General features: G+C 37.0%; 2 protein-coding genes across 2 annotated transcripts; both read left to right on the top strand.

The window, feature by feature from the left end:
- Positions 1 to 25,174, top strand: LOC145998571 (uncharacterized). Its single transcript, XM_083135000.1, has 2 exons — positions 1 to 83; positions 24,353 to 25,174. Exon 2 carries the CDS (start codon positions 24,361 to 24,363, stop codon positions 25,120 to 25,122), a length of 762 nt encoding a protein of 253 aa, XP_082991126.1. The 5' UTR covers positions 1 to 83; positions 24,353 to 24,360; the 3' UTR covers positions 25,123 to 25,174.
- Positions 71 to 956, top strand: LOC145998572 (c-Myc-binding protein). Its single transcript, XM_083135001.1, has one exon. It carries the CDS (start codon positions 211 to 213, stop codon positions 541 to 543), a length of 333 nt encoding a protein of 110 aa, XP_082991127.1. The 5' UTR covers positions 71 to 210; the 3' UTR covers positions 544 to 956.
- Positions 25,175 to 25,826: the final 652 nt, after the last annotated feature.

Below are 25,826 nucleotides of genomic sequence, written 5' to 3'. Positions count from 1 at the left end.
GCCAAAAATTCACTAGAGGCATGGAAAGAAGAAAAAGAAGAAAGTTTCTGAGAGGAAAGAGGGAAAAAACATAACGAACACAGGTAATTTTGAAGTCCAATTTCTTCTTTAGGTTATATTAGACGCTGTGTAGCTGCACTTTATTGTGTATGTTTTTTGTTCAGATAGATTGTATTCCAATAGCTTATTTTCACCAGTGACACATTTGAGATGACTTCTTACAGACCAACTGATTCCAAAAGGGAAGAATTCAGAAAATACCTGGAACGAGCTGGAGTGATGGATGCCCTAACGAAAGTTTTGGTTGGCCTCTATGAAGAACCAGATAAACCTTCTGATGCTTTGGAATATGTTAGACAGAATCTAAGTGAAAATAGACCTGAACTGGCAGAACTTGAAGCTGTTAAGGCTGAGCTGGAAGAGTGTAAAATGAAGTTGGATACTTTACAAACAGAAAATACAGATCTCAAAGCAAAACTGGCTCAGTATGAACCCCCCAGTGAAGAAAATCCTGCAGAAGGAGCAGAACAGCCGACAGAATGATGCTTAGCTATAATACAGAGGTCAAAGCTACGGTTTCTGATATTACCCAGTGGACATTATCGGATTAAGCACAATGGAACTTGTAACGAATCTTTGGTGTTTTGAGTTTCTTCCTGATTATCACTATTTTCTGTGTATGATGATTACTTTTCATAGGTTTTTGTTTTTAGTTTTCACGCTGAATTAAGAAGAGAAATGTTATTATTTTTATTTTATGAAACTTCACAGTGTTCCTACATAATGAGTATATGTCAAAATTTCATTGTAAAAAGAGTGTCATATGTTACTTAGAATGTGAAGTGAAAACTTGATGATGCAGGTGGACCGTCCTAATGAGAAGTTATTTTTTCATATGTAGCTCCAGTGAGAGTTCTAGCAAATAAAAATGTATAAAATATAGTTTACATGAATGAGCGTTGTAGCTTTTGTGAAATATTTATACTACAGAAAGGAATGAATTATTTTCATTGCATCTGTTGCTTTTTTGTGAACTTCAGAAAATCATTTCTCAAAGTGAAGGATGAATTTATTCCCCCAGGTAGAGATATTTTGGTAAGACTGCAGTGAGAACGATATTTTCACAAAGCATTCCCGAGCTGATTGTCCCCTTGTTAATCATAGAAGCCTCCCCCTCCAAGTTCGAGCTAACATCCTTCCACCTAATAATTTCCACTTAGAGCACTTCAGAAATTAAGTTTTAAGGCAACTCAGGGTACTCTATAGGTGATTGAAACATAGTTTTACCATGTCAAACAAAATTTATTGTAAATTTCTACATTTGTTAATGTACATAATGCAGAGCATTTTTTGATACAGGTTCTTATTAGGCATTGGTATTTACAAGTTGCAGAACAGGATAGGGAAGTTGAGAATATTGGGAATGGGTTTGGTTCAGATTGTGTAATTCAGATATTGGGTAACAGTTTCATACATCAGAGACACATTTAAATCGGATATTTTGTCTCTCATGGTTAGTACTTACCAATTATGTATTGCGGAACATAGTGGAAGGTGCCATTATGGTTTTTGCACGTAAACAAACACTTTTTCTGCTAAAATAAACCATTTTCCTTAATGCTACAGAAAGCACGTCACGGTGCGATATCGCTTGCTTTGCGAATGATAACGCTTCTATTTTTTTCGAATATCAATGTTTCCAACTCTATTGTGCATGAAAGTTGTAAAAAACCGGGGGTCATGTCTGGAAATTGTACATTTTCATGAAACATTGTTCGTTAGCCCCAAAAAGCATACACGGGGAGCCCCACAAACCATTGACATTAGCCCCAAAAACCATTCACGGGTAGCCCCACAAACCATCCACGGGTAGCCCCACGAACCATTCACACGAGGTTAGGTTAGGTTCCATTAGCACTCATTTCAGCCCTAAATTCATCGAAAAACCATTTTCCTTTCTCGACAAAAAACTGCACGTTTCTCGAAAAAAAATTGTGCGTTTGGAAACCCTGATTCCACTAGCGAGATCGCGTGACTTCCGACGCTAGAGCCATCTGCAGGTACATCGTGGAAACAACGGCATGATGTTGTCGATTTTCACAAAATGCGCAATATTATTACATGAAAAGTGATTATTTATTGTTCTGCTGCATTGTATGATGAAGTTTTAGGAATAATATATATCGTCGAAGGTTGTAAATCTTGGAGAAACTCATTTCCGTAAGTAGTTTCTTGTGTAAAATTGAAGAAATGTGTCTCCGATGTATGAAACTGTTACCCAGATATTGTTTAAACACATGTTTTTGATGGGGCTGTTTACCCACTGTACCCTCTCGAGAAGTATATTGAATTTATTTTTTAATCGACAGATTTTGATGTTTTATGTAATACAAAACTTGTTCCAACACATGGAAGAGACAAAGGTAAGATTTTACAATACCGGACAATTCCCCGATTTTGTTCATATTTCGCATACTCAATAATTTAGGGCTCCTAATCATGAATCTGCAGTTAATGTTTGGCGGTCACGTGTGGAATTTTTAAAAAAAGGGGATCCGTGATCGCAACCGACAATACACGATTCCTCATTATGTACCGGAAGATTTTGTGTTTCTAATACTGAAAAAAAATACGTAGTCCCGATGAAGTATCTGAGGTTAACATGGGGTGACGTGTTGACATTGTTAATTGACATGTAGAAGTTGTAAATTAAGCTTTTCAATTACTGCGATTGTTCTCCGTATACAAGCATAGAATCTTCAACGTAGTGTTCACTTGTTCAGTAATCTGCGTGGTATGAGGAAGATGGAGACTTAGACTTTGATGGTATGAAATTAAGTTCTTTCTTTCGTAAGTTTTTTTAGTAACTTTCAGTTGGGTACATATTTATAATACAGGGCATTCGTTCAATTAAGCTTTTCAATTACTGCGATTGTTCTCCGTATACAAGCATAGAATCTTCAACGTAGTGTTCACTTGTTCAGTAATCTGCGTGGTATGAGGAAGATGGAGACTTAGACTTTGATGGTATGAAATTAAGTTCTTTCTTTCGTAAGTTTTTTTTAGTAACTTTCAGTTGGGTACATATTTATAATACAGGGCATTCGTTCATATTTCGCATTGTCAATAATTTAGGACACTTGATCACGATTGTGCAGTAAAAGAATTGTCGCTGAAATGCTACGAAACTGACATTTTTTTTACGGTGCCCCACAAAACATTCACGCATAGTCCCACAAAACCATTCATGGTAAGGTCAGGTCAGGCAAGGCAAACATAGTTAAAATTTGGGGTCATAGTAATATCAGGAATGTATATTTCGTTTTTTAAGTATTGGAGACCCTATTTCTCAAAATTCAGGTCAGGCAAGGCAAACATAGTTAAAATTTGGGGTCATATTAATATCAGGAATGTATATTTCGTTTTTTAAGTATTGGAGACCTTTTTTCTCAAAATTCTAAACGTGACCGCCAAATATTAACTGCAGATTCGTGATTAAGAGCTTTAAATTATTGAGTATGCGAAATATGAACGAATTTGGGGAATTGTCCAGTATTGTAAAATCGATCCAACACAAATAACTGCATTTGCTCTCATGGTCCATGTAATTAAAAAATCTACCAACTCAGTACTTTACTGATTACGTAGTTATTTATTTTCATCCATGGATTTTTTGTAGAATAAAAACAAAATTCAGTTCTAACATTAATTTTTCTTTGCTCTAAAAATTGTCCAATAAATGATGACCTCCATTCCTTACACATTCATGTAGCCTTGCCTTTAAGTTGGACGTTGCCCTCATGAGCATTTCATTCGGAATTGCCGCTATTTTGTTGCAAATAGCTAACTTGAGATCACCAATTGTTGTTCAAAAATGGTGTTTACCTTTGACACAATTGGATTGTTGTGTGAGGTCTTTCAAGGGCAAAAGGGGGGGGGGGGGCGCTTAACGCCATTTCAGTTAAGATGGAGCAGTGGACTGGATGACACCGTGCTTTTGTGTTAGAAGCATATTTTAAAAATGGTGAGTCAGTTGTCCAAACCCTATGATGTTTTGAAGGAAGTTCCATGTCGATACGATACTGCTTTGGGTCAGAACTTTTTGAGAGACAGGGTCAAGTCTGAAAAAGATACCAACATGCTGCTGCTTTGGGTGTGTCAGACTGTAGTGTTAGAAGGATGCTGCATTTGGATCTTCATTTCCACCCCTACAAAATGGTAACAGTGCAAAAGTTGAGTGTACGAATGAATGCTCATGGGGGCGACGTCAGGGGCGGCGCCAGAAATTTTCGACCGGGTGGGCAGAAGCTTTATATTGATAGATTAGGGTGGGCAGTATAAATGTAAATATATATATGCATGTAAGACACATATATGTACGACATGCATGCATATGTATCTCCTTCTCTCTTACACTCCCGAGTTCCCTTCTGTTTTCACTTTCCTTTTCATTTTTTCTGTTTTACTCCCTAATGCCTTCTTATATCTTTCTTTCTCAGCGTGTTACATCTTTCTCCCTTTCACTTTCTCTCGTTCCATTCTTCAAATGTTTCTCTTAACTGCCATGCACAACACATCACATGTATGTGTGTTTGGTATCTTCCCTCTTCCTTTTCTAATCTATTCTCGCATCTTGTTCTACTTCTTTGTCTCCGATGGACACAATTACTTCAAGGAAGTGTTTGTGTGTGCGCAGCCATACATTCTAATCACATTTTGTCCTTCAAGTGCAAAAATACAAGGCTCATACCTACTCCACTTTATATATTAGGCGACACTGATATAAATTGTGTTTAAATCCATGTTCCTGATCATATTATTTTCATCATATGAGATTTTGACTGAAACTTGGGGGTTAATGACCACTCTTCTTGGCTTACAAGGTTATTACAACTGACAAATGTATCTGAATGTTTGCAATACCGGCTATCGGGTGCCAAAACCTCTGGGCAAGGACAGTTTACTTCTTAGGTAGCATTAAGAGGCCAAGTAAGAGGCCGGGTGTACTTACTTACTTACTTACTCCTTGGCGCTACAGCCCTTGCAGGGCCTTGGCCTCCTTCACGACGAGCCTCCAGTCGTCTCGATCCATCGCCTTCCTCCTCCATCTTCGGACTCCCAGTCTTCTCAGGTCTCCCTCTACATCATCGAGCCATCTTTTTCTAGGTCTTCCTTTTCTTCTTGTTCCACCTGGTCCTCCTGTTAACACCTTCTTTGGCACTCTACAATCTTCCATTCGCCATACATGTCCCAGCCATCTAATTCGTCCACACTTAATCTCTGTTACAATATCTGAATTATTATATAGTTCTTGTATTTCCACGTTTGTTCTCATCCTCCAAAACTCCTCCTCTCTCACCGGCCCAAAAATTCTTCTCAAAATCTTCCGCTCCCATCTTCTTAGTAACTCTTCGTCCTTTTCCACTAACGTCCAAGTTTCTGACCCATATGTCACTACTGGGCGTACAATTGTTTTGTATATATTAATCTTGTTTTTTCTGCTTATGTATTTGGAAGAGAAAACTTCCTTGAGTCCCAGTGAACATCTATTGCCTGCAACTATTCTTGCCTTAATTTCCTCAGATACATTGTTTGTTTTGTTTATTATCGATCCTAGGTACTTAAAATTATCACATTTTTCAAATTCTTTGTCTCCTACCTTTTTCGTTCTTTCATTAACTGTGGACTCTTCTCTTGATGCGAGCATGTATTTAGTCTTTTGTACATTGATCTGTAATCCTATATTCTCTGCATTCTCTTCTAATTTTTTTAATTCGTTACTTAGTTCTGTTTTGTTTCGTGATATAAGATCAATATCATCTGCATAAGCTAGGCACTGACTCATCCTGTTAAAGATTGTACCTCCTGGATTTATACTTAAATGCATAATTGCCTTTTCCAATGCTATATTGAATAACAGGGTTGACATGACATCTCCTTGTCTTACTCCTCTCTCTATTTGAAATTCTCTTGAAAGTTCTCCTTCAATCTTTACTTTACTTGTTGTATTGCTTAATGTCATTCCTGTTAATTTAACTAATTTCGTTGGTATTTTCATTTCTTTCATGATTTTTAGAAGTCTGTTTCTCTTGACGCTGTCATATGCCTGTCTGAAGTCTATAAGAGGCCGGGTGTAACAAGTATAGCAAAATGTGGCGGGGGAACTTCCCCCCTTGCTACTCCTAATCGCCGCCATCGGATATTTGGATTGAAAGTTATGTCTTATTGGGAATGTAAACACACACACACGGAAAACCCAATTCTTTTTTCATTCTGCATAAAGTATCCCCAGGCTTATGAAAGGCTATTTTGACAAAAGATAGCCCAAAAGTAATAGTCAAGTAAGATTGAAAAATCTGTTAGCTAAGTAGTTATTCTGTTTCTGAAGTAATCTTCGTTAATCATGCGGGAGAAGTGATACACGTAGGGTTAGATGAACACATACACTGAGGTAACAAATAGTTTACATTTTGTAGAATGTGATTTTGGACACAAGGAATTCATCGAAATTGGTCACTATACTGGTAACTTTTCGAAAGGGCTCAAATGTCAACCTCTATCCTGAGCAGTATACATGGAAACTTTAATCTTGCAGGCAAACGATTCTCTGGCGCCTGGAACCAGTCAAAATAATAATTTGTGGGGGATTGTATTTTCAATGTATTTTCAAACCCATAACTGTTACATCAAAATGAATATACCTCGGTATTATAGTGGTTATTGTGATTGCTTCTTATTAGTAGAACGAATTTCAATGTAGACCTAATTCAAAAGTCGAAATAATTTATTGTGTTGCTGGAGGAAGCAACGCTGAGGTTTTTATTTGTTTATTTAGAGATTAATTTAATCATACGCAGGCCGGGATTTATATATGTGAAGACCTGGAGCTTACAACACCAAGACCCCACCCCCCAATCCCCTCCACAGTTTCAGTTATATCATTTCGCCAAGCTACATGAGGTGGTTAGTTATACGTTAATCTACATTTTTTAATCACATCCAGTGTACCTAATTTTTTCTATATGTGGTAGCCTACTTTTCAAAGCAGTTTTTTTTTTTTTCAGTGAAGACTGCGACAGGGGAGCTCCAGCCCTCAAGCTCACCCTAAATCCTGATCTCATTTTGACCATACCCTGCATAATTTTGCGCCTCCTAAGGCCACTATAGTGGAACCACAAGCAAAAAAACCTGCGCAGAAGCACATCGCGCCGGCGGGTGCGGGAAAGGGCAGGGGGGAAGGAACATTCAGCTGGCTCACGTCAGCGTTGCCAGGGCTATTGATTTCTCGGGAGAAATCCTTAATAAACTATTGCTATGGAACGTCCAACGGGCAGCTCAAAAACACGTTTCCTGCTCATATTACTTGAACATGGAGGGGAGATGTGGAGTGGAACTCCACTCAGCCGTGAAAAGTGCTGTTTGAACTGTGGAATTATGTCAAACGCTACTCAATTGTGCTAGGACATTATTTTATTACTTTTACTACATTACTATTTTTAGATGGCTGTATTTTATCCCACCCTAAACTCTATTTCTATTTTAGTTATTTTACGTCGCTTTTGTGCCTCTACGGGTAAGTACGATAATATGTATGAATGAAAAACTGATGAAATGGATGAAGTGACACAAACACAGTGAAACGTCCTTGCCTTGCTAGGTAGAAACGCTGACTTCGTAGCGTGGGCTAATTATGTTATACATGTATGTGTTTGTGGGTGTGGGTGTATTTCTAGCAGATGGGGAGGATGGGTGGCACCCTAGCATAAGCGTTGCTATCTTGAATTATTGAGGAAGACATGCTGTCTAATTCACCAAATATATTTCACATACGTAATGCATTTTCTCATTATGGTGCAGAACGCGTGCCCACCCCTATCGATAGCTGTACACCGAACACCAGCAGAAGGCAAATTGATTTGTTTTTGTTAGCATTCGACTTGAAAGATTGTGGAAAATCGCCGACAACGAAAGGCGGCACGTTCATCTGTGAACACAACTTTCTACCATTTCCTGTCATAAAAATTCCTCGCGATAATAGAGGCATCGCAAACCCCTTGTGTCGGTGCTGAGAAAGGGCAAATTTGAGGGTGTTTTCCACGCACCCTCTAACCGGAAAATGCGGAAGAGATGAAAGATGTTGGTCGGTTCCCTCGGGCGGTTTACTTTCTTTTGTTTGAAACATGTGCACTCCTGAAATGGAGATCTTCGGAATATTTTCGCCAAACACAGGGTGCTGGGTTTAGCACCATTGTTACAAAAGTATCTGTGACGTTTACACCGTAAACAATGAGCGCCACTCCCCTTGCCCCCCCCCCCCCCCGTGAGCACGACTATGCCGCCCCTCCGCCCTCAAGAATGTCGTTCATCCGCAACTATTAGATCATCGGATTTTGTAGCAGATCTTCTGGTTTCCCAAGGAACGATCTCCCGAATTTTTCAAATCTGACCTGGCAACACTGTCCCGAACACCGATAACGGTACGGAAGTTGCGCGAACGCTTTGACGGAAGGTTTTTTTCCTTGTGGTCGAGCTATAGCAGCTTCTAATCATAGAAGTATTCAATTGGTCACAGTTTTCTTGTTCCAAGATCTCTAGTAATTCCTTATTGCTTTCTAATGACAAAGTTAAATCAGCTTTTTATGGGATGATGATATGTGAACATTTCTAGTATAGATAATATTCGTTAGTAAAATATACATATAATGAACACCAGAGTACACTTATTTATTGCAACATTCACATATCTCCAAGTATGTACTTAGTGAATTTGATCGGGTGGGCACAGGAATTTTTGGGTGGGCGCTTGCCCACCCATGCCCGTTCCTGGGCGACGTCCAACTTAAAGGCAAGGCTACATGAATGTGTAGGGAATGGAGGTCATCATTTATTGGACACAATTTTCAAAACAAAGAAAATTTAATGTAAACACTGAAAATGGCAATTATTTTTGTAGCAGTTTTGATTATTAAACCTTGCATTACATTAATTGTTTTATTTATAAACACATTTCAAAATAGTCAGCTTTTTCTGTCGGTCACTTTGGTTCCACACTTCACTGTTTGCATAACTTTTTGACCATGGTCAGGCAAGGGGTAAGTGGGTCTGTTTTGCACTCTTAGCATTATAATTATGCTCCTACATGTTTATTGTGTCACTATATGTTTTTAGTAGGTAAGGATTGTTTGATTTGGTTGCCTTAATATTTTCACACCTTCCTGTATTTCCTGCATGTGTATACAAAATTTTCCATGTGAAAGGAACACTTCAGCCAGTGGCAACATAGGAGCATCCATAACTGCCTCCAAATTAATAAATTTTGCATCTTTAAAACCCACACATTGACAGTAATCTAAATGCATTCCTGAATCTCCAGTAAACTGACAACAACCATTACACAATTGGAATTGTGACCCTGGCAATTAGTGACAGTAAGTTTGATAAAGCTAAATAAGAACATTTAGAAATAAGAAAATATTGATTTATGAGAAATGTCAGAGGAAAACTGGAATGTTGAATAAATCAAAATGCTGGTAAGTCATCTCATGTACGCACATTTCCTACATGAATCAAATTGTATTCATATATGCTAGCTTATGGGCAATTCCATGAAAAGTGAAACCAAAATGCCAATTCTCACAACTTGGCTGAAAATGTGTATGATGGTTATGTGACGAGTATTTGTAGAAGTTTTTATTACTGCTGTGATGATGTCAGCAGAAAAGTTACATCCATAAAGTGAAAATGTCATTTCCATAACATTTTTACATGTCAGTATTTAGGAAATCAAAGACAACTAATTATTTGTTGCATCCAATTTATAACAAGTTGACCTTTCATCATTTGCTTAATCAGAATTTTTCTTGTGTGCCTATTCATCTCACATAATGGCAATTAATGATTCAAGGGGTATTTTCAGAGTTTGAGTAACAGTATAATTTTTGAGAATAATTGCAGCCTAACTCTCCAAAAGTGTGATACTTGTCAACACTAACTTTGTAAAGTAAAATCCAAGCTTTTATACAATCCTTAGAAGAATACACAACATTTGAAAATGTTACATGGAATCACCCATGTACATGTATTTGAAAGGTATGCTGATTACTTAAAGTGTCAATTAAAGTAAGCTTGCATTCTTTTTTCCATATCATTTTTATTTTCCATGTGAAAAGAACATTAATCCATTCCATCTGTGCATGTGTACCTTATGTGCAAATGTGTTACCCTTGTCCAATCGTAGCCCCTTGAGAAAGTGAAATATTTTGGAACTTTATGAACAACGTTTTCAGTTGTTTTAACTCATGAGAATGTGTTATTGTGAAGCAAGTCTGTTACCTTTGCGTGAAGCAGAATAGCCCAAAGGCTTTGCGCAAGTTAATATAGCACCCAACATAACATTCCACAACTGCAGCAGATTACTGTTTCATAAACGTGTTACAGAATAAAGTAAATCAAACGCAAAGAACTTTAAACTTATAAAAACAAAATAGAAGTCAAATTATCATTAGGAATAGTTAGATTTATTGGTGTTTATAATTTTACAAGGTTTTGTTAGTACTTTTAGGTTTAGAGCTGATAGCAATTTTTGATGTTTTCTTTCAGTTAGTAGTGTTAAGAATGATGGTGTGATCTTTTGTACATGTTTTTAGCTATTTCAGTGTACATACAAATGATATTTAGTAATGAAAAATGGCAAAAGTACACAGAGATGGCAGGTTTTTACTTATGTGGGCAATATTTTGGGATTAAATGTATCCAATATTTGTGTTTTCTGCATGTTGGCATCAATTTTATATTATGGAAAACATCAAAATCTGTGAATTAAAAATGATTCAACATAATTCTCAGGGGGGATGGGTTACAGTGGGTCAAAATGTACCTGATCCCTTCAGAGGATTATGTTACAAAACAAAATTCTGAATATGTTAAACTTATTAACTGTGGACTTCCAATCTTGTCATTGAATGAAACAGTTTCAAGCTCCAGCCCAGGCATGTTTGTTTATTTGTGAGTCTTCCATAAGAGAAATACAAATACATGTGTGTGGGGAAATTATTTTCATCAAACAGTTTAAAATTATTCTCCAGAGAGTCAGTTGTCACATGGCCTCATATAGTTAAAGTTTGTTGAATATCCTGAAAAGACTTGGCTGTAAAAGTTAAATCTTCACATTTTCATCATGAACTGGTAAAAATTATTATAAGTCAGGGTTCCCACTGACCGGTAAAGTGTGGGAAGTTGGCTTCTGGTTGAAAAAGTCATAATTTCACAACAATATAAAAAAATCTTTGAAAGTTATGGAATATTGATTGTTGGATCTATTATAAAAATTGATTTTCCACAGTATTTATAAACTGTAATCGGTAGAGGCATGCATATTTCATATTTGACGAAAACACGAAATGTGAAATAACACATTGTAATGTTAATTTTTCATGTTTCTGAAAGGTGTGAGGTGCATTTTTCTACCCTGTTTTGTCACGAAATGATGCGAAATAGACTCTTAAACACGAAATTTACCATTTATATACCGACGCGACACTTTCTGAAGTATGCTGTGAGTTATGCAATTCACGGATAAATTGATTAATTCTGCCTCAAACATTTGAGAAGCAAAAATTGACTCCTTTAAACAGGAATAAACTTAATATTCTGGTAATGATTTAATGTGCTATTAGAAGGGATATGTTTATTTTGTGTAATAGTACAGTTTTTAAATCAAATTTGTGATTATATTTACATTTTTAAAACCAAAATGCATTTTATATGCTGCTTTTTTCACCGCTATAACAACGAAATTTCAATTTATTTACCGCTTTTGAACCCGAAATTGACTCTGTTTTTGTACCGAAATTTTGCTTTTTTATTTACCAAAAATATGTGCCTCTAGTAATCGGCATAACAGGTTTCTGTAAGTGAAAAATAATATTCCAACTGGAGTCATTGTCTTTGAATTGTCACTTTAAAAATAGAGTGTAAACGGGGTTAAAGTATGTTAAAATATCACAGAATAATTGGAAGAATTTAGATTGACAAAATGAGTGGAAACTCTAAAACAAATCCCATGGTGCAAAACAAGGGCCTCTGTTAGTAAACACGAGGCCCTAATATTATGAAAATTAAAAATATGTACACCTTCAATGCCTTGTAAAAATCTACGCTCCAACCAACATTATTATTACCCCCCCCTCCCCCCCCCCCCCATACACACATCTTTCGTGCCTTCCGATGACGTAGTGATAATTCTGTTACCATGTAATGAAGGGTTTCGGGAACAATACCAGTAATGCTTCTAATCCCATTTTAAACTATAGGTCCAATCCCAATTAGCCTATGTGTACATAAAATGAACTTAAAACTCGACTCAAGCTTCATCCCCCCCCCCCCCCCCTTTCAGCACAAGGACTTCCTGTGAACCTCCAACGAAACTTGGCAGCATGACAAACAGTTTTTTTAAACTTTTGCTAGTTCAGGTCTTGTTTCGGTGTACCACCCCTCGAAAAACAATAATTTACCCTGTGTGTATGTAGTCATGCATAACATTCTTGCCACTGACATTTTTTCTATCAGATAACGCACTAAAGACGTTGGTACTCGAAGGAAGCGAGATCACGCTAGCAGAGAAGCTGATAAGATGAAACCCCTGATTTTAATCCTTTTGCTTAATTAATTAATTAATTCATTCTTGCTTGTTGTATTTTATGCCCTTGCATAAGAGACTCATTTAGTATTATCCAGATATATTCATATTCTGATGGTGATCATTTCCTATCTGCCCATTGAGTACATATAGGATTATATTGGGTTTTTGTTTTTGATAGTTTGTAGATTTGAAATGAGACCTAAACAAACAAAATGTTATCAAGAAAAATCACTCTCTTTGATGTCCTGTACATGCCGTTAAAGTTTGTCCTTGGTTCACAGCTAAACCCTGGATACATGGATATCCATATAAGTATATGTGTGTTACTTAAAATCTTTATTGATGGTATCCCTTCAGCTTGGAGATGTTATGCAAAGCATATCCTCAGATCCCAACTAACAATTTCCACTTCAAGCAGTGATCTTTACACATTGTATTCTGAAAGTATGACCCAAATCATATCATTTGCGCCCTGAAACTATAACGTAATCCCTACACCGAAAGTAACTTTTTCCTTAGCTTTTTGTTACAAGAAAAAAGCCGTACACAAGCGTAAAAGGCTGGAGTGGGCCAAAGATCATGCTAATTGGACCATCGAAAATGGAAACAAGTACTTTGCAAGGATGAATCAAAATAAGAAAATTTTTGTTCTAACTACCGCCAATACATTCGTCGCCACCCTGGAGAAAGAGTTTTGGAAGCTTGTATTATTCCAACAGTGAAGCATGGAGGCGACGAGTGGCGCCGTCCCGGTATTGCAAATCGATCACTTCCACGAGTGTGTGTGTGTGTGTGTGTGTATGTATGTGTGTGTGTGTGTGTTTGTTTGTTTGTTTTTTTATATTGTGTAGTAGTTGTGGTGTGTGTGTGTTTATATTGTGTTATAGTTGTGATGTGTTTGTGTGTGTCTTGTGTAGTAGTTGTGATGTGTTTGTGTGTGTCTTGTGTAGTAGTTATGCTGTCTAATGTGTTTGTGTTCGTCTTGTGTAGTAATTGTGCTGTCTAATATGTTTGTGTTTGTCTTGTGTAGTAGTTCCTCCATTCATATCGGGGGTTAGGCGTAGAGCTGACAACTCTGCACTGTAAAAAGACATGTCAAGAAACAGAAATATAAGGCCATGGATGTTCCCAAGGTAAAATATTCCGGAGGTAAAATAGTCCCCCGTTCGGATCTCCGGGTGGGGACTACTTTGGGAGGTCCCTGGACTAAGGATAAGATCTACGTTAGGAATAAGGATATTAAATTAGGCACCTGGAATGTTCTGAGCCTTTACCGGCCTGGGGCATTTCAGTGTACAGTTAATGAGATAGTGAAGTATAAATTAGATGTAGTAGCTGTCCAGGAAGTTAGGTGGCCAGGAGAAGGGAATTGTAAAACTAAAAATTATACTTTTTTCTATGGTGGTACTGAAAATCATAATTTTGGAACAGGCTTTTTCATAAATAATAGAATTATCTCGGCTCTTAAAACAATAGAATTTATTAATGATAGGATATCATATGCAGTTTTACAGGGTAGGTGGTGTAAAATTATTTTAATAAACATACATGCACCAACGGAAGATAAAGATGATAATACTAAAGATGATTTTTATACAGAGTTAGATCAGGTCTTTGATAAATTTTCTCAGTATGATATGAAAATTCTGTTAGGTGACTGTAATGCACAAATTGGCAAAGAAGAGACATTTAAACCCACGATTGGTAAAGAAAGTCTTCATGAATTAAGTAATGATAATGGTATAAGATTGATTACTTTTGCAACCTCAAAGAATTTAATTGTGAAAAGTACCACTTTTAAACATAAAGATATCCATAAATATACCTGGTCTTCTCCAGATGGTAAAACTCATAATCAGATAGACCATATTCTCATTGATAAGAGAAGGCATACTAGTATAATTGACGTTCGTACACACAGAGGTGCTGACTGTGCCAGTGACCATTATTTAGTAATTGCTAAATTAAGAGAAAGACTCTCAGTGATAAATCATAAGCAACAAAATCTAAAAGTTTTAAAATTTGATACAGGAAAGTTTGCTGATGAAAGAATTAAGAAAGATTACCAAATTAAACTGTCAAATAGATTCGATGTCTTGCAGGATTTAAATGATGATGAAAATATAAATGAAACAGACGTAAATAAGAATTGGGAGCACATACGTAATGCAATAGAATCAGCAGCTAAAGAAAGTATAGGATACCATAAACCAAGAAAAAGTAAGCCATGGTTTGATAATGAATGTCATAATCTAATAGAAATAAGAAATCAGGCTAGACTTAGGTGGTTAAATAACTCGGATGATACAAATCTAAGCAATTATAATACAATAAAGCGAGAAGTTAACCGCACGTTTAGAAGTAAAAGAGATTACTTGAAAAGCAAAATTAACGAAATTGAAACAAACAGCAAAAATAAAAATATCAGAGATTTATATAAAGGTGTAAATGAATTTAGAAAGGGGTGGCAACCTAAAGTAAACTTGATAAAAGATAAAGACGGTGATTTTCTAGCTGACCCAAGCGATATTCTAAATAGATGGAAGAACTACTTTAATGACCTTTTAAATGTCCATGTAGGAGATAAATCAGAAGTAAATGAAGTCCACACAGCAGAACCTTTAGTTCCAGAACCTAACTTGACTGAAGTTAAAGATGCTATTAAAAGGCTTAAGAATAACAAAGCACCTGGCATTGATTTAATACCAGCTGAGTTAATTAAATATGGTGGAAATTCATTAATATGTCAAATTCATAAATTAATTTGTTTAATATGGAATAAAGAAGAAATCCCTCAACAGTGGAAAGAATCCATAATTGTTCCTGTGTTTAAAAAAGGTGATAAAATGAACTGCAATAATTACCGTGGAATTTCTCTACTCTCAACAACATACAAAATATTGTCTAACATTCTTTTAACAAGACTAACCCCATATGCTAATGAAATTATAGGTGATTATCAATGTGGATTTAAACGTAACAGATCAACTACAGATCAAATTTTTCACATCAGACAGACACTTGAAAAAAAGTGGGAATATAATCAAAATGTCCATCAGCTATTCATTGATTTCAAAAAAGCATATGATTCGGTCAAAAGAGATAAATTATATAATATATTAGTAGAGTTTGGAATACCTAAGAAGCTTGTTAGTATGATAAAAATATGCACCAGTGAAACAGAAAGTAAAATTCGTGTGGGTAATAATATGTCTGACAAATTTATAATTCATGATGGGTTAAAACAAGGAGATGCATTATCTCCATTGCTCTTTAATTTTGCCTTAGAATATGCTGTTCGGAAGGTAAAAGAAACTAAAGAAGGACTAAAATTAAATGGTGTGACTCAGTTGTTAGCATATGCAGATGATGTAGACTTACTGGGGGATGATATAAATACGATTAAGAATAATGCTAAAATATTTTTCAAAACTGTTTAAGAGATAGGTTTGGAAGTTAACAAAGAGAAAACTAAATATATGCTTACAGGCCGAAACCAAGTGTTAGGTAATAATCAAAATCTAATTATTGATAACAACTCGTTTGAACCAGTTTCCAAATTCAAATACTTAGGAGTAATATTAACAAATGAAAATTATATTAAAGAGGAAATAAAAAGTAGGCTTAATTCAGGAAATGCATGTTACTTCTCTCTTCATAAACTTTTGTCTTCTCGTTTAATATCTAAGAAACTAAAAGTTAAAATATACAAAACAGTAATTTTGCCTGTAGTATTATACGGGTGTGAAACTTGGTCCCTTACATTAAAAGAGGAACATAAATTGATAGTATTTGAAAATAAGATTCTTAGGAAAATATTTGGACCTAAAAGGGATGAGGAGACAGGTGAGTGGAGAAGTTTACATAATTTAGAACTACATAATTTGTATTCATGTCCAGATATTATTAGAATAATTAAATCAAGAAGACTTAGGTGGGCAGGCCATGTGGCACGAATGGGAGAGGAAAGAGGAGTTTACAGGATTCTTGTTGGGAAACCAGATGGTAAGAGACCTGTAGGAAGGCCAAGACGAAGATGGAGGGACAACGTTGAGATGGACCTAAAGGAAATCGGTAGGGATGGAAAAGAGTATATAGATCTTGCTCAAGATAGGGACAGATGGAAGGCCTGTGTTGCTGCAGCCATGAACCTTCGGGTTTAAGAAGGCTAGAGAGTTAGTTAGTTAGTTAGTTATTCTGAAAGTATGAGCATTTCATATAGCATGGTATGTTAGAAGGAAATTCCTTTAGAGAACACAAATACAATGAAGAGAAAACAATTTAGATTACCTCTCGTATGTACTTTCTCTTGCTCCTTTTGCTTAACAAAGTTGTCAATCGCATCTCTGAAATCAAATTTTTATGTCGCATAACTAATGTGAGAGAGTACGGTTTTGTAAAAATTTTCAGAGAGGTGAGTGAAATTTCAGCCACTGCTCCTGAAGCATCGGAATATTTTTATATATTACATACATACTCCCCCACCCCAGCCAAAAATTAGCAGAGAGGGGATGCAGTAACCAAATGGGAATTCCCATTGGCCTCCCCGATTACGTAGTGATGGCATTGTCACCTTGTAAGCAAGGGGTCCCGGGTCCGAAACCTGTTGGAAGCACACAGTGGTTCACATTTCTCTTTAAACTGTAGGTCGAGTCCCTGTTAGCCTTACTGTGCATAAAGTGAACTTAAAACACCAATTCAATCAAACCCAGACGTGAGTTCTCAAATACGTCTTTATTAATTGTAAACTAGAGATATGCTCATTTTGGCATTCAACTATTAGCTGTTTATATATATATATCGCCTGCGAATATAATACTTGGGATACTACTGGTACCATTATGACTTGAAACTTGGCAAAATCTACAGACGTCCCTTCTCTGGGTTTCGATGAAATAAAAATAAGTATCTCCAGTTCTTTATTTCAATTTTAGCAATTTAGCAAAATTTATCAATTTTGCCTCATACTAATAGGAATATGCTGGCCGGGACAAGTGTGTCCGCCACAGTCTATCCCCCGAGGTCTGTTGACCTGTGTTTGCCCTGGGTCTACCTTCTTGTCATATTTTCTCAGTTTAGCCAAGAGGGTGGGAGGAGGTGTGCTGTACCCTCTCAAACAATAAAGTTTTTGACAGGAAATTTGTAGAAGGTTCAGATGGATCACGAACAACAAACAAGGAGTCTACTACCATTGCTTCCAAGTAGCTCCCCAATTGTCCTCACGATTCTGGATCGACACTGAAGATTTGCACTTCCCACTGGTATTCAAACCTGGGACTTCTTGCATGGAAGGCAAAGGCACTAAGATTGCCAAAAGCTGGAGTCAAATAGTTGCACACTTGCAGCTGGGAAATGAACACTGCTTGTTTTTAGTTGCATTTTCTTAGCTTCGCCCATCCATTGCATTCTGTCAATTTCTCAGGGCCAGACATGGCTCCTGTTTTTTCAAAACACAGCAGAGGTGCTTGTTTCGATGTTATTTTAGATAGTGCCCTTTTAAAAATGAAAAAAGGTACAGATTCTGTTTTTTTGCAATGAGAATTGTACATACAGCCATATGAATTTGCTGAATGAGTTTAAAACTGAACAACAGAGAAAATTACAGAAACTGTTTACACATGGACAAAGGGCATATATCTAGAAATATATTTTGGGGGAGGGGTCCAAACCAAGCATCTCGGAATAATAATAATAATAATGTATGGTAATAATATAATAATTTAATTAATCATGCACCACAAACAATTGGATGAATAATCTCAGAACATGCCATGCAATTTCTTTTGTTCTGAGAACAGAGTATTTGAAAGTATGTTTATTACTTTCACATGCATGTATTTTTATAGGCCTGTTATAGTCATATTACAAATAGGCACTCTTTACGAGCAAACTAGTGTCTTGCAATATTGGTAGTACCGAGTTCAAATCTTATATGAGGTATGGATATTTGCATGGTGTAGCAGAGTATGACTAGTTTCATGACACCATATACCAATTTTTGCAATATGAAATCTTGGGTTGAAATATCGAATAAAGTGCATGCTGATTATCGCTCATCCATTTAATCAAAGCAACATATTTCCCCTCTAGGTTCCGGCACCAGCATAACTTGAGGCCTAACTTTGAGAAAAGGGGGGGGGGGCAAAACATGAGCATTAGGTACCAAAAGGTTTTTAAAAATTTCTTCTACCATTGTACATTTAATGAACATCAGAATTTGTGAATGGTGGGGGGGGGTGTCCTCCCTTGTGCCTTGCCCTGTCAAGTTACGCCTATGGATTCCTGCTTCCCACCGCAGCATCCTCTGGAAATCTTGTGGAAAAGTGAAGGAATCTTGGAACTTGATCCCATTCGCAACCCCCATTCCACTTTCACATCTGGTTGGGACAGCAATGAACCATTTCTCATGCCGATGCAAGCGTCAACAACCTTGAGGGGACATGCTTCCTTGCAAATTGATGGCCTGCTTAAAATAATGGGAATGTTTCTTTCACTGGTTCCAGTAATGGAGAACTGAAAATAATATTTTTTTGTTCTCTAATTCAACAGCTTGTTAAATTAAATCAGGGGTAATTGTTCTGAAATGCAAGCTAAGCCTTTTCCCATGATGGTTCAAATCATGGGAAATGTGCGAAAGAACAATGTCTAATGTTCAGTTTTTTGTTGATACTACCCAATGGAATCAACAAAGTGAAATTTGTAAATAAATCAAGGAAAAACAGGATTGATTGACAGAAGACTGGCATTAGGGATAACACTGAAATCCTGCAGAAAATTATAAAGAATACACGGGTCTACTCACTTTATTTTTGGAGATTATATCTTACCATGCAAATAAAGTTTTAAATAAAACATTTCTTTTTCTATGCCCAATGCATCCAGATAAGCAATGTATTATGGTGTGACATTTGGAGCAGGTGCAAGTCGATTAAGTGCAAAAATTACCATAGTTTGAGAATGAATTAATGTCTTGAATGTAACCACAAAAAGACAATGAGCATGCTAATATTGCTGTTTCATTCAGCATGATATCTGTTTTCACTTTTCAGTGAAGATAGCCTGGTTATGAAATTGTGGATTTTTTTTTTATTATTAAACCATCCTGCCTCCTTGGAGGAAGAACTGCACGATATTTTGGTATTTTTCTCCTCCCCAGCTTTTCAAGTAAAGGCCAATTGCTTTATTTTCAAATAATTTCTGAGAGCTTCAGTTACATGAGGTGCAGATTATTCAGCACTGCTTTGAAGGGCCAGTTTGTATGTATTAGTTTTGTCTGCATTTTCCGTGTTATTTTGCCAATCATTATTAAATGTGTCATTCTCAGCACAGCTCGACCTTCGTTATAGTTCCTGGTATTCACAATATTAAAAAATATAGCATATATTCAACGTTTCTTCCATAACATGCATGATCACACGCTAGTACTACCTACGTCTACTAACTGAACGTAAGCAAGGTATGTATGTATCCTACATACAGCGGCCATATTGGAAGCAACACTAACGCTCAGGTGGTAATTTTTATCGTGAATAACCAAATGAAGGCGATAAACTTTCTGCATCTTTAAAATGCAGATTAGTTTCTCTGATCTTCAAACTTACTTCCACAACCATTTCCTGTAAACTTACAGAAACTTGGGATCGTGATCCTGGAAATTAGTGTGTTAGTAAGCTTGATATTTCATGTTCTCTCTCTGATGCATATGGATCTTGATCCTTTCCTTTCAGTTCATGATCTCTCTCTACAACATTTGTTTTCTGATAAGAGTCTTGTCCTCTCTGATGTGCCATAAAAAATAGCCTAAGCATCCATTACAATTTCGATCGGATGTCTTTCCTTTCCAGCCACCAGTAAAATATGTTTGCATAAGGGTATTCAGAATCTGAAAAAAATTGTGATGTCCAGAATAGTTTATCACTAAGGGCATAAACAATGAGAAGGGTCAAAATGTTAAACAATCCTATGAATAATATGTGTATATGCTTGTTTAAATTTGTTCTTAAGTCCACTTCATGCACAGAAAAGCTATTTGGAGTTGGTCCTACTTTTTAAAGTGGGATCTGAACCACTATGTTCCTCCACCGAGTATTAAGCTCTGGGCTGCTTGATTAATATGTGTGTACGCACAAGATATACATGCACATGTAGACAGGGTGTTGTACAACACAGACATACTTTTACAGCATGTAGAGGACATCTAGTAATGCTTTGCTCATTGAGACTACAAGTCTTTAATTATTTTTTTTTTATTCAGTACAGATTCTTAGTGTCTTGGTTGCTTGTGCCTGTTCACACAGTTGAATATGCATGCTCAAATAAATTTGTAACACAATTAGTTTCATTATGTTATTCATTATAGGCATGGTAACGTTATTGCCTTGCAATGAAGTGCATCTCGGGTTCGAAACCCAGTGGAGGCACATTGCACAGTGGTGCGGATGCCACTTTAAACTATATGTCCAGTCCCGATTAGCCTATCTGTGCATAAAGTGGACTTGAAAAACTAAAATGTTCCCATGTCACTTTACCTTTCATTTGCTTCCACACTGCACCATCATTTCTACCTGCAACCATTCCAACTGAGGCTCCAATTTTAGAAGTGAGCTATGTTCTCATCATCCCTAGCGAGCGAGTAGAGAAAGTAGGTAGGCTGCTCTTCTGGCTTGGTTCAGTTGGGGCTTCACTTACAAGAAATTTTGTGAGTGGCAACCACCAGGCATGTGTCTTCTGTCATGTAGTGTTGCAACAACATTCCATTTGGGAAGATGTGAGCAACTCTTGTATCATTGCAAATTGAGGGAGTTTTCCTTAGAAAAGGAAATTTTTGATCATATCTGCCCAGGCATCTTACCCTGTTCCAATGACAGGATCATAAAAGCTTGTGAATGGTTGGTGTGTTGTCTTTAATTTAGAGGAGATTGGTAGAGGTCAATAAAACAACTGACAGCCATTAAGATTGGTTTGGAAATTCACCATGTGCTTGATGAAAGGAAGAGGAAAGAAAGAAACACACATGTTGAAAAGTCTCTAACAAGAAGAAGGATGGCTTGGTAGATTGAGTTTGGGACAAAAATTCATGTAGCAACAGGGTACCCCATAGGTATTGATATGCCAAGGTATTAGTATGAACTAGCCAACCATTTCCGAGGAAAAAGGCTTCAAAGTTTTGAAGTTTCCATGCGCACCTCATTACGCAAAGATATTGTGGGACTGCCAGGTGGTAGCATATCAGTTTCACATGTCAAAGGTTCTGTGTTTGAAGTTGCACAATATCGTCTCCTAATGAGACACGCATGGAAACTTCAAAACTTTGATGTGTTTTTTCTCGTAAATGACTATCTAGTGCATTCTAGTACTTTGGCATATCAATACCTATAAGGTACCCTACCATTACACGAAGTCCCTTCCGTATCTCAATTTTCCAAGCCATGCCCTCTCCTTGTAAAATGGGAAATATAAAGGGTAATTATGAAAGCTTTATATCTGTTGCTAAACTTATCTTCAGATGATGTAACCCCCTCTGATCGCTTATTACCTATGTGCTTTGAATGACTTAAATGGCCTGATGTAAACACATCTTATTGTAATCAATATGTTGTATAGGGATAAAAAAAAATGCTTTACAATGTGTCAATTTGGGAATAAAATGGTTTTAAATTTCAGACAGTGTGAAGTTCTGCAAGTTTTGACAATAAGATGATGTGATTTTTTTGTACGTACAACCACGAGTTTGCTTTTATACCAAACTTTTTTTAACAACTTTTAACCAAACTTTTTTGAACAACTTTTAACCCACTTGCTGAACTTAAAACATTGGGCTTCCAGTGATCATTCATAAATAGTTTGGATCATTTTTGTTCATTAAACCACATCCAGAGATTAGACTTTATGTAAGATGTACCTCCTTATACATAGAAGGAAGTGTTTCTTTTAATTTGGGGAGCAAAAAAGGAGGGATTGCTCTCTCTGCATTCCCCATTCATTTAATCTTAGTTTTTAGATTGATTGATCAATGATTTGGTTTATTTTACTTTGCTTCGTTTTTCTTCCATTTTTAGCTAATTGTGGAGATGAACAAAGTAATGATATGAAATTGATGAAGAGACACTCATGCCCTGCCTGGGATTCGAACCTGGGACTCCAGACATCACCTAACATGCTGTGCTAACCACTCTGTCACAGAGGCCAGCTTTAGTTTTAAGAGAAACAGAGATTCAGAATGATTTATTGGTTCTCATTTCTTTCAATTGTCCTCAACTGGTGATACTGGTCACACACATAACAATGTTTGGACTCAACATGCAGAAATATGAAAAATGTAAACCTAATAGTTGGACACACTTATCTTCTAGCAAGCAATTATAAGCTCACGGGACAAAAAATTAGTCACCACTGTGCAAAAGCAAGGTGGTTTCCTGATGTCCCTACAGATGGCGTTGCAGAGAGTGGCATGGTGCATTGTGTCTGGATCATTGCTGTGCGACCATAGCAGTAACGTTGAGTGTGGAAGACGTTGTCCAGTACGGGAATAGTGTGTCAAGATGGGCAAAGCCAGGGATGTGTCTGAGTGGCAAAAAAGGGGCTATCGTGTTTGGGCATGCCCATGGTCAGACAGTGAGTGAAGTTGCCAGATTTGTTAGGGGTATTGACGTGAACTGTCCAACATGTGTACAAGGAAAGGTGTACCACTGGTGGCAATGAAACACGGCGTGAGAACTGTGGTCGGAAAAAGATCTAACCCAGAGGGACCGGAGACGAGTGCCACGTCTTGTGAATGACAATCGGTTTCAAAGCAGATAGGAATTGTTGCAGTCAGTGAATGAAGGTCCATTCCAGCCAATTTCCGAGTGAACATTGCGACGAGAACTTCATGCCATGGGTATATGGAGTCAAGTACCTCGAAAGAGACCTTTGCTCACAGCGGCACATAAAGTTGCACGTCTTACATGAGCATCCAGACAACACCAAACGTGGTCTGCTGAATTACGATTTTGCCTCTTTTCAAATGACGCTAGGCGTTGAGTGCACAGACAGTCAAATGAGGCATGTCATCCTCACTGTGTGGAGGGTGTCATTCAGGCAGGGGGTGTTTTTCTTAATATGCAGTGGGCCCATTCATTCAGGTGACCGTGAACATGAACCAGTATGTTTATTTGAACATTCTCGGTGATCGGGTGTATCCCTTCAGTCAACATCTTCATGATGAGCAAACTGTGTACACCCCCATTTACCAAGATGACAACTGCCGTGTTCACAGGTCAGCACGCATATGTGAGTGGTTTGATAAACACTTAGGCACTCTATCGCACCTCGCCTGCCCTGCTAAATCACCTGATCTTAATCCCATAGAACATTTGGAACAGCGGGTGAAACGCCGAAATCAGCATCCTGGCAATTTTGGAGGCCGTACATGATCCTCTGATCAACGAATGGTGTTAACTGGATGTGGAATACCTGCAGAACCTTGTGGACTCCTTACCTTGCCGAATCGAGGCAATTACTCGCCGAATCGAGGCAATTATCAGGGTCAGGGGTGGTGTTACTCGGTACTAGAGTGATGTCTCCAGGGTGTGACTAATTTTTTTGTCCGGTGAGCTTATGGCTATTAAAACCTGACATCAAGTTAGAATTTTGTCTTCAAACTTAACTGTTAAGTCCTTTGATTATACGTACTTCTCTTTTGTGAATAATAATATTTGTTGTACTTTTCAGGAACCATAATGTACCACTGTTGTCATCTGATACGGCCCTCAAGTGTATGTGTTTGGAGTAGTCCTTTGTGGGTTACCAAAATTATTTCATGTCACAAAAAGCCAATTTCAAACATTTGCAGAAGTTTGTCTACAGGAATTATCAAAAGCTGTACATTTGCTACAAATAATACTTGGAATAGATTCCAATTAGTGCCAGATTCCACCATTCTGCATTCTCATAAGCACAAAATTCCTTCAGCAGTGTTCAACAGAAGCTTCAAATACGGGCAGTCCACAAAGAAGGAGTTGAAGTTAAGACATAAGGATGGCATAAGTGATGATTATGATCTAATATACAGAGCACCAATGCAAGGTTACCTGTCAAGTGCTTATCGAGTATCTCTTGTTTGTGTAGTGGCATCAGGTTTATACTTTGTGTATTACACTTTTGTAGATGTATTAACCATTGATTTCAGTTCAAATGAATTTATCCAGAGTGCCAATGAATATTACGGTGCTCTGGTAGCATTGTTGCTAACATATTTGGCTATCAGGTATGTAGTTGTTAGATTTCCATTACGCATATATCATAACAATCAAGCTAAAAGTTACAAATCAGTGTACCTTAGTGCTTTTAACTCGAAAGTGTCTGAATTTAGAGAAGGTGACCTTTACAAAATAACGACAGGGGAGAAAGATATTTACAGAGTAAATGGTCGCAAAATTTATCTTCTTGAAGACTATTTTCGGCGATCCGAAGACTTCAATAGAATGCTCCACAAAGAGTAAAATATTTTCATTGTGGTCATAATTTTTGTTTAATTTTAATATTGCATTGTGTACTATAAGGATGTAGTGTATAACTTCTGTATTTTCATTTGAACTTCTCTATTAATAAATGTTCATGCATGGACTAGTTATTCTAAACTTTTGCTTACAATATTTGGGCAATTACAGAATACCGGAAGTATCTTTGATTGCTTTCAAATTCGGTATACTCACTAATTTTGGCATCCTAATCACGAATCTGCAGTTAAAAATTGGCGGTCAGGTCTAGAAAATGTGAAATAAGTAGAAATAAGGGGATCCGTGAACGAAGTAAACACCGGTGATTTATGAAGCAAACAACAATTTTATAGTTTATGAATACCCTGAATTTTAACTTTGCTTGCCTAACCTAACTTAACCTTACATGAATGGTTCGTGGGGCAAGTATGTTTTCCACATTTACTGAAGATACCATATTGTCACATGTAAAGTAACGTTCCATGGAACAGATGGCGAACTTCACTTGTTTACATCATCAAACATGGCGACCATTGTATCGACAATCATAGCGGTAATGTATGCATGGTATTTTGCATTTTCTAGACGTGACCACCAATTTTTAACCGCAGATTTGTGATTTTGAGGTCAAAATTAGTGAGTATACCAAATTTGAAAGCAACCGGAGATACTTCTGGTATTCTGTAATTATTGTTTTTCTTGTATGT

Source organism: Lepisma saccharinum, chromosome 14, assembly GCF_977018435.1.
Source record: "Lepisma saccharinum chromosome 14, izLepSacc3.1, whole genome shotgun sequence".
NCBI lineage: Eukaryota > Metazoa > Arthropoda > Insecta > Zygentoma > Lepismatidae > Lepisma > Lepisma saccharinum.
Note: the sequence above shows the minus strand (reverse complement) of the source record. Positions and strands in the feature narration are given on the sequence as shown.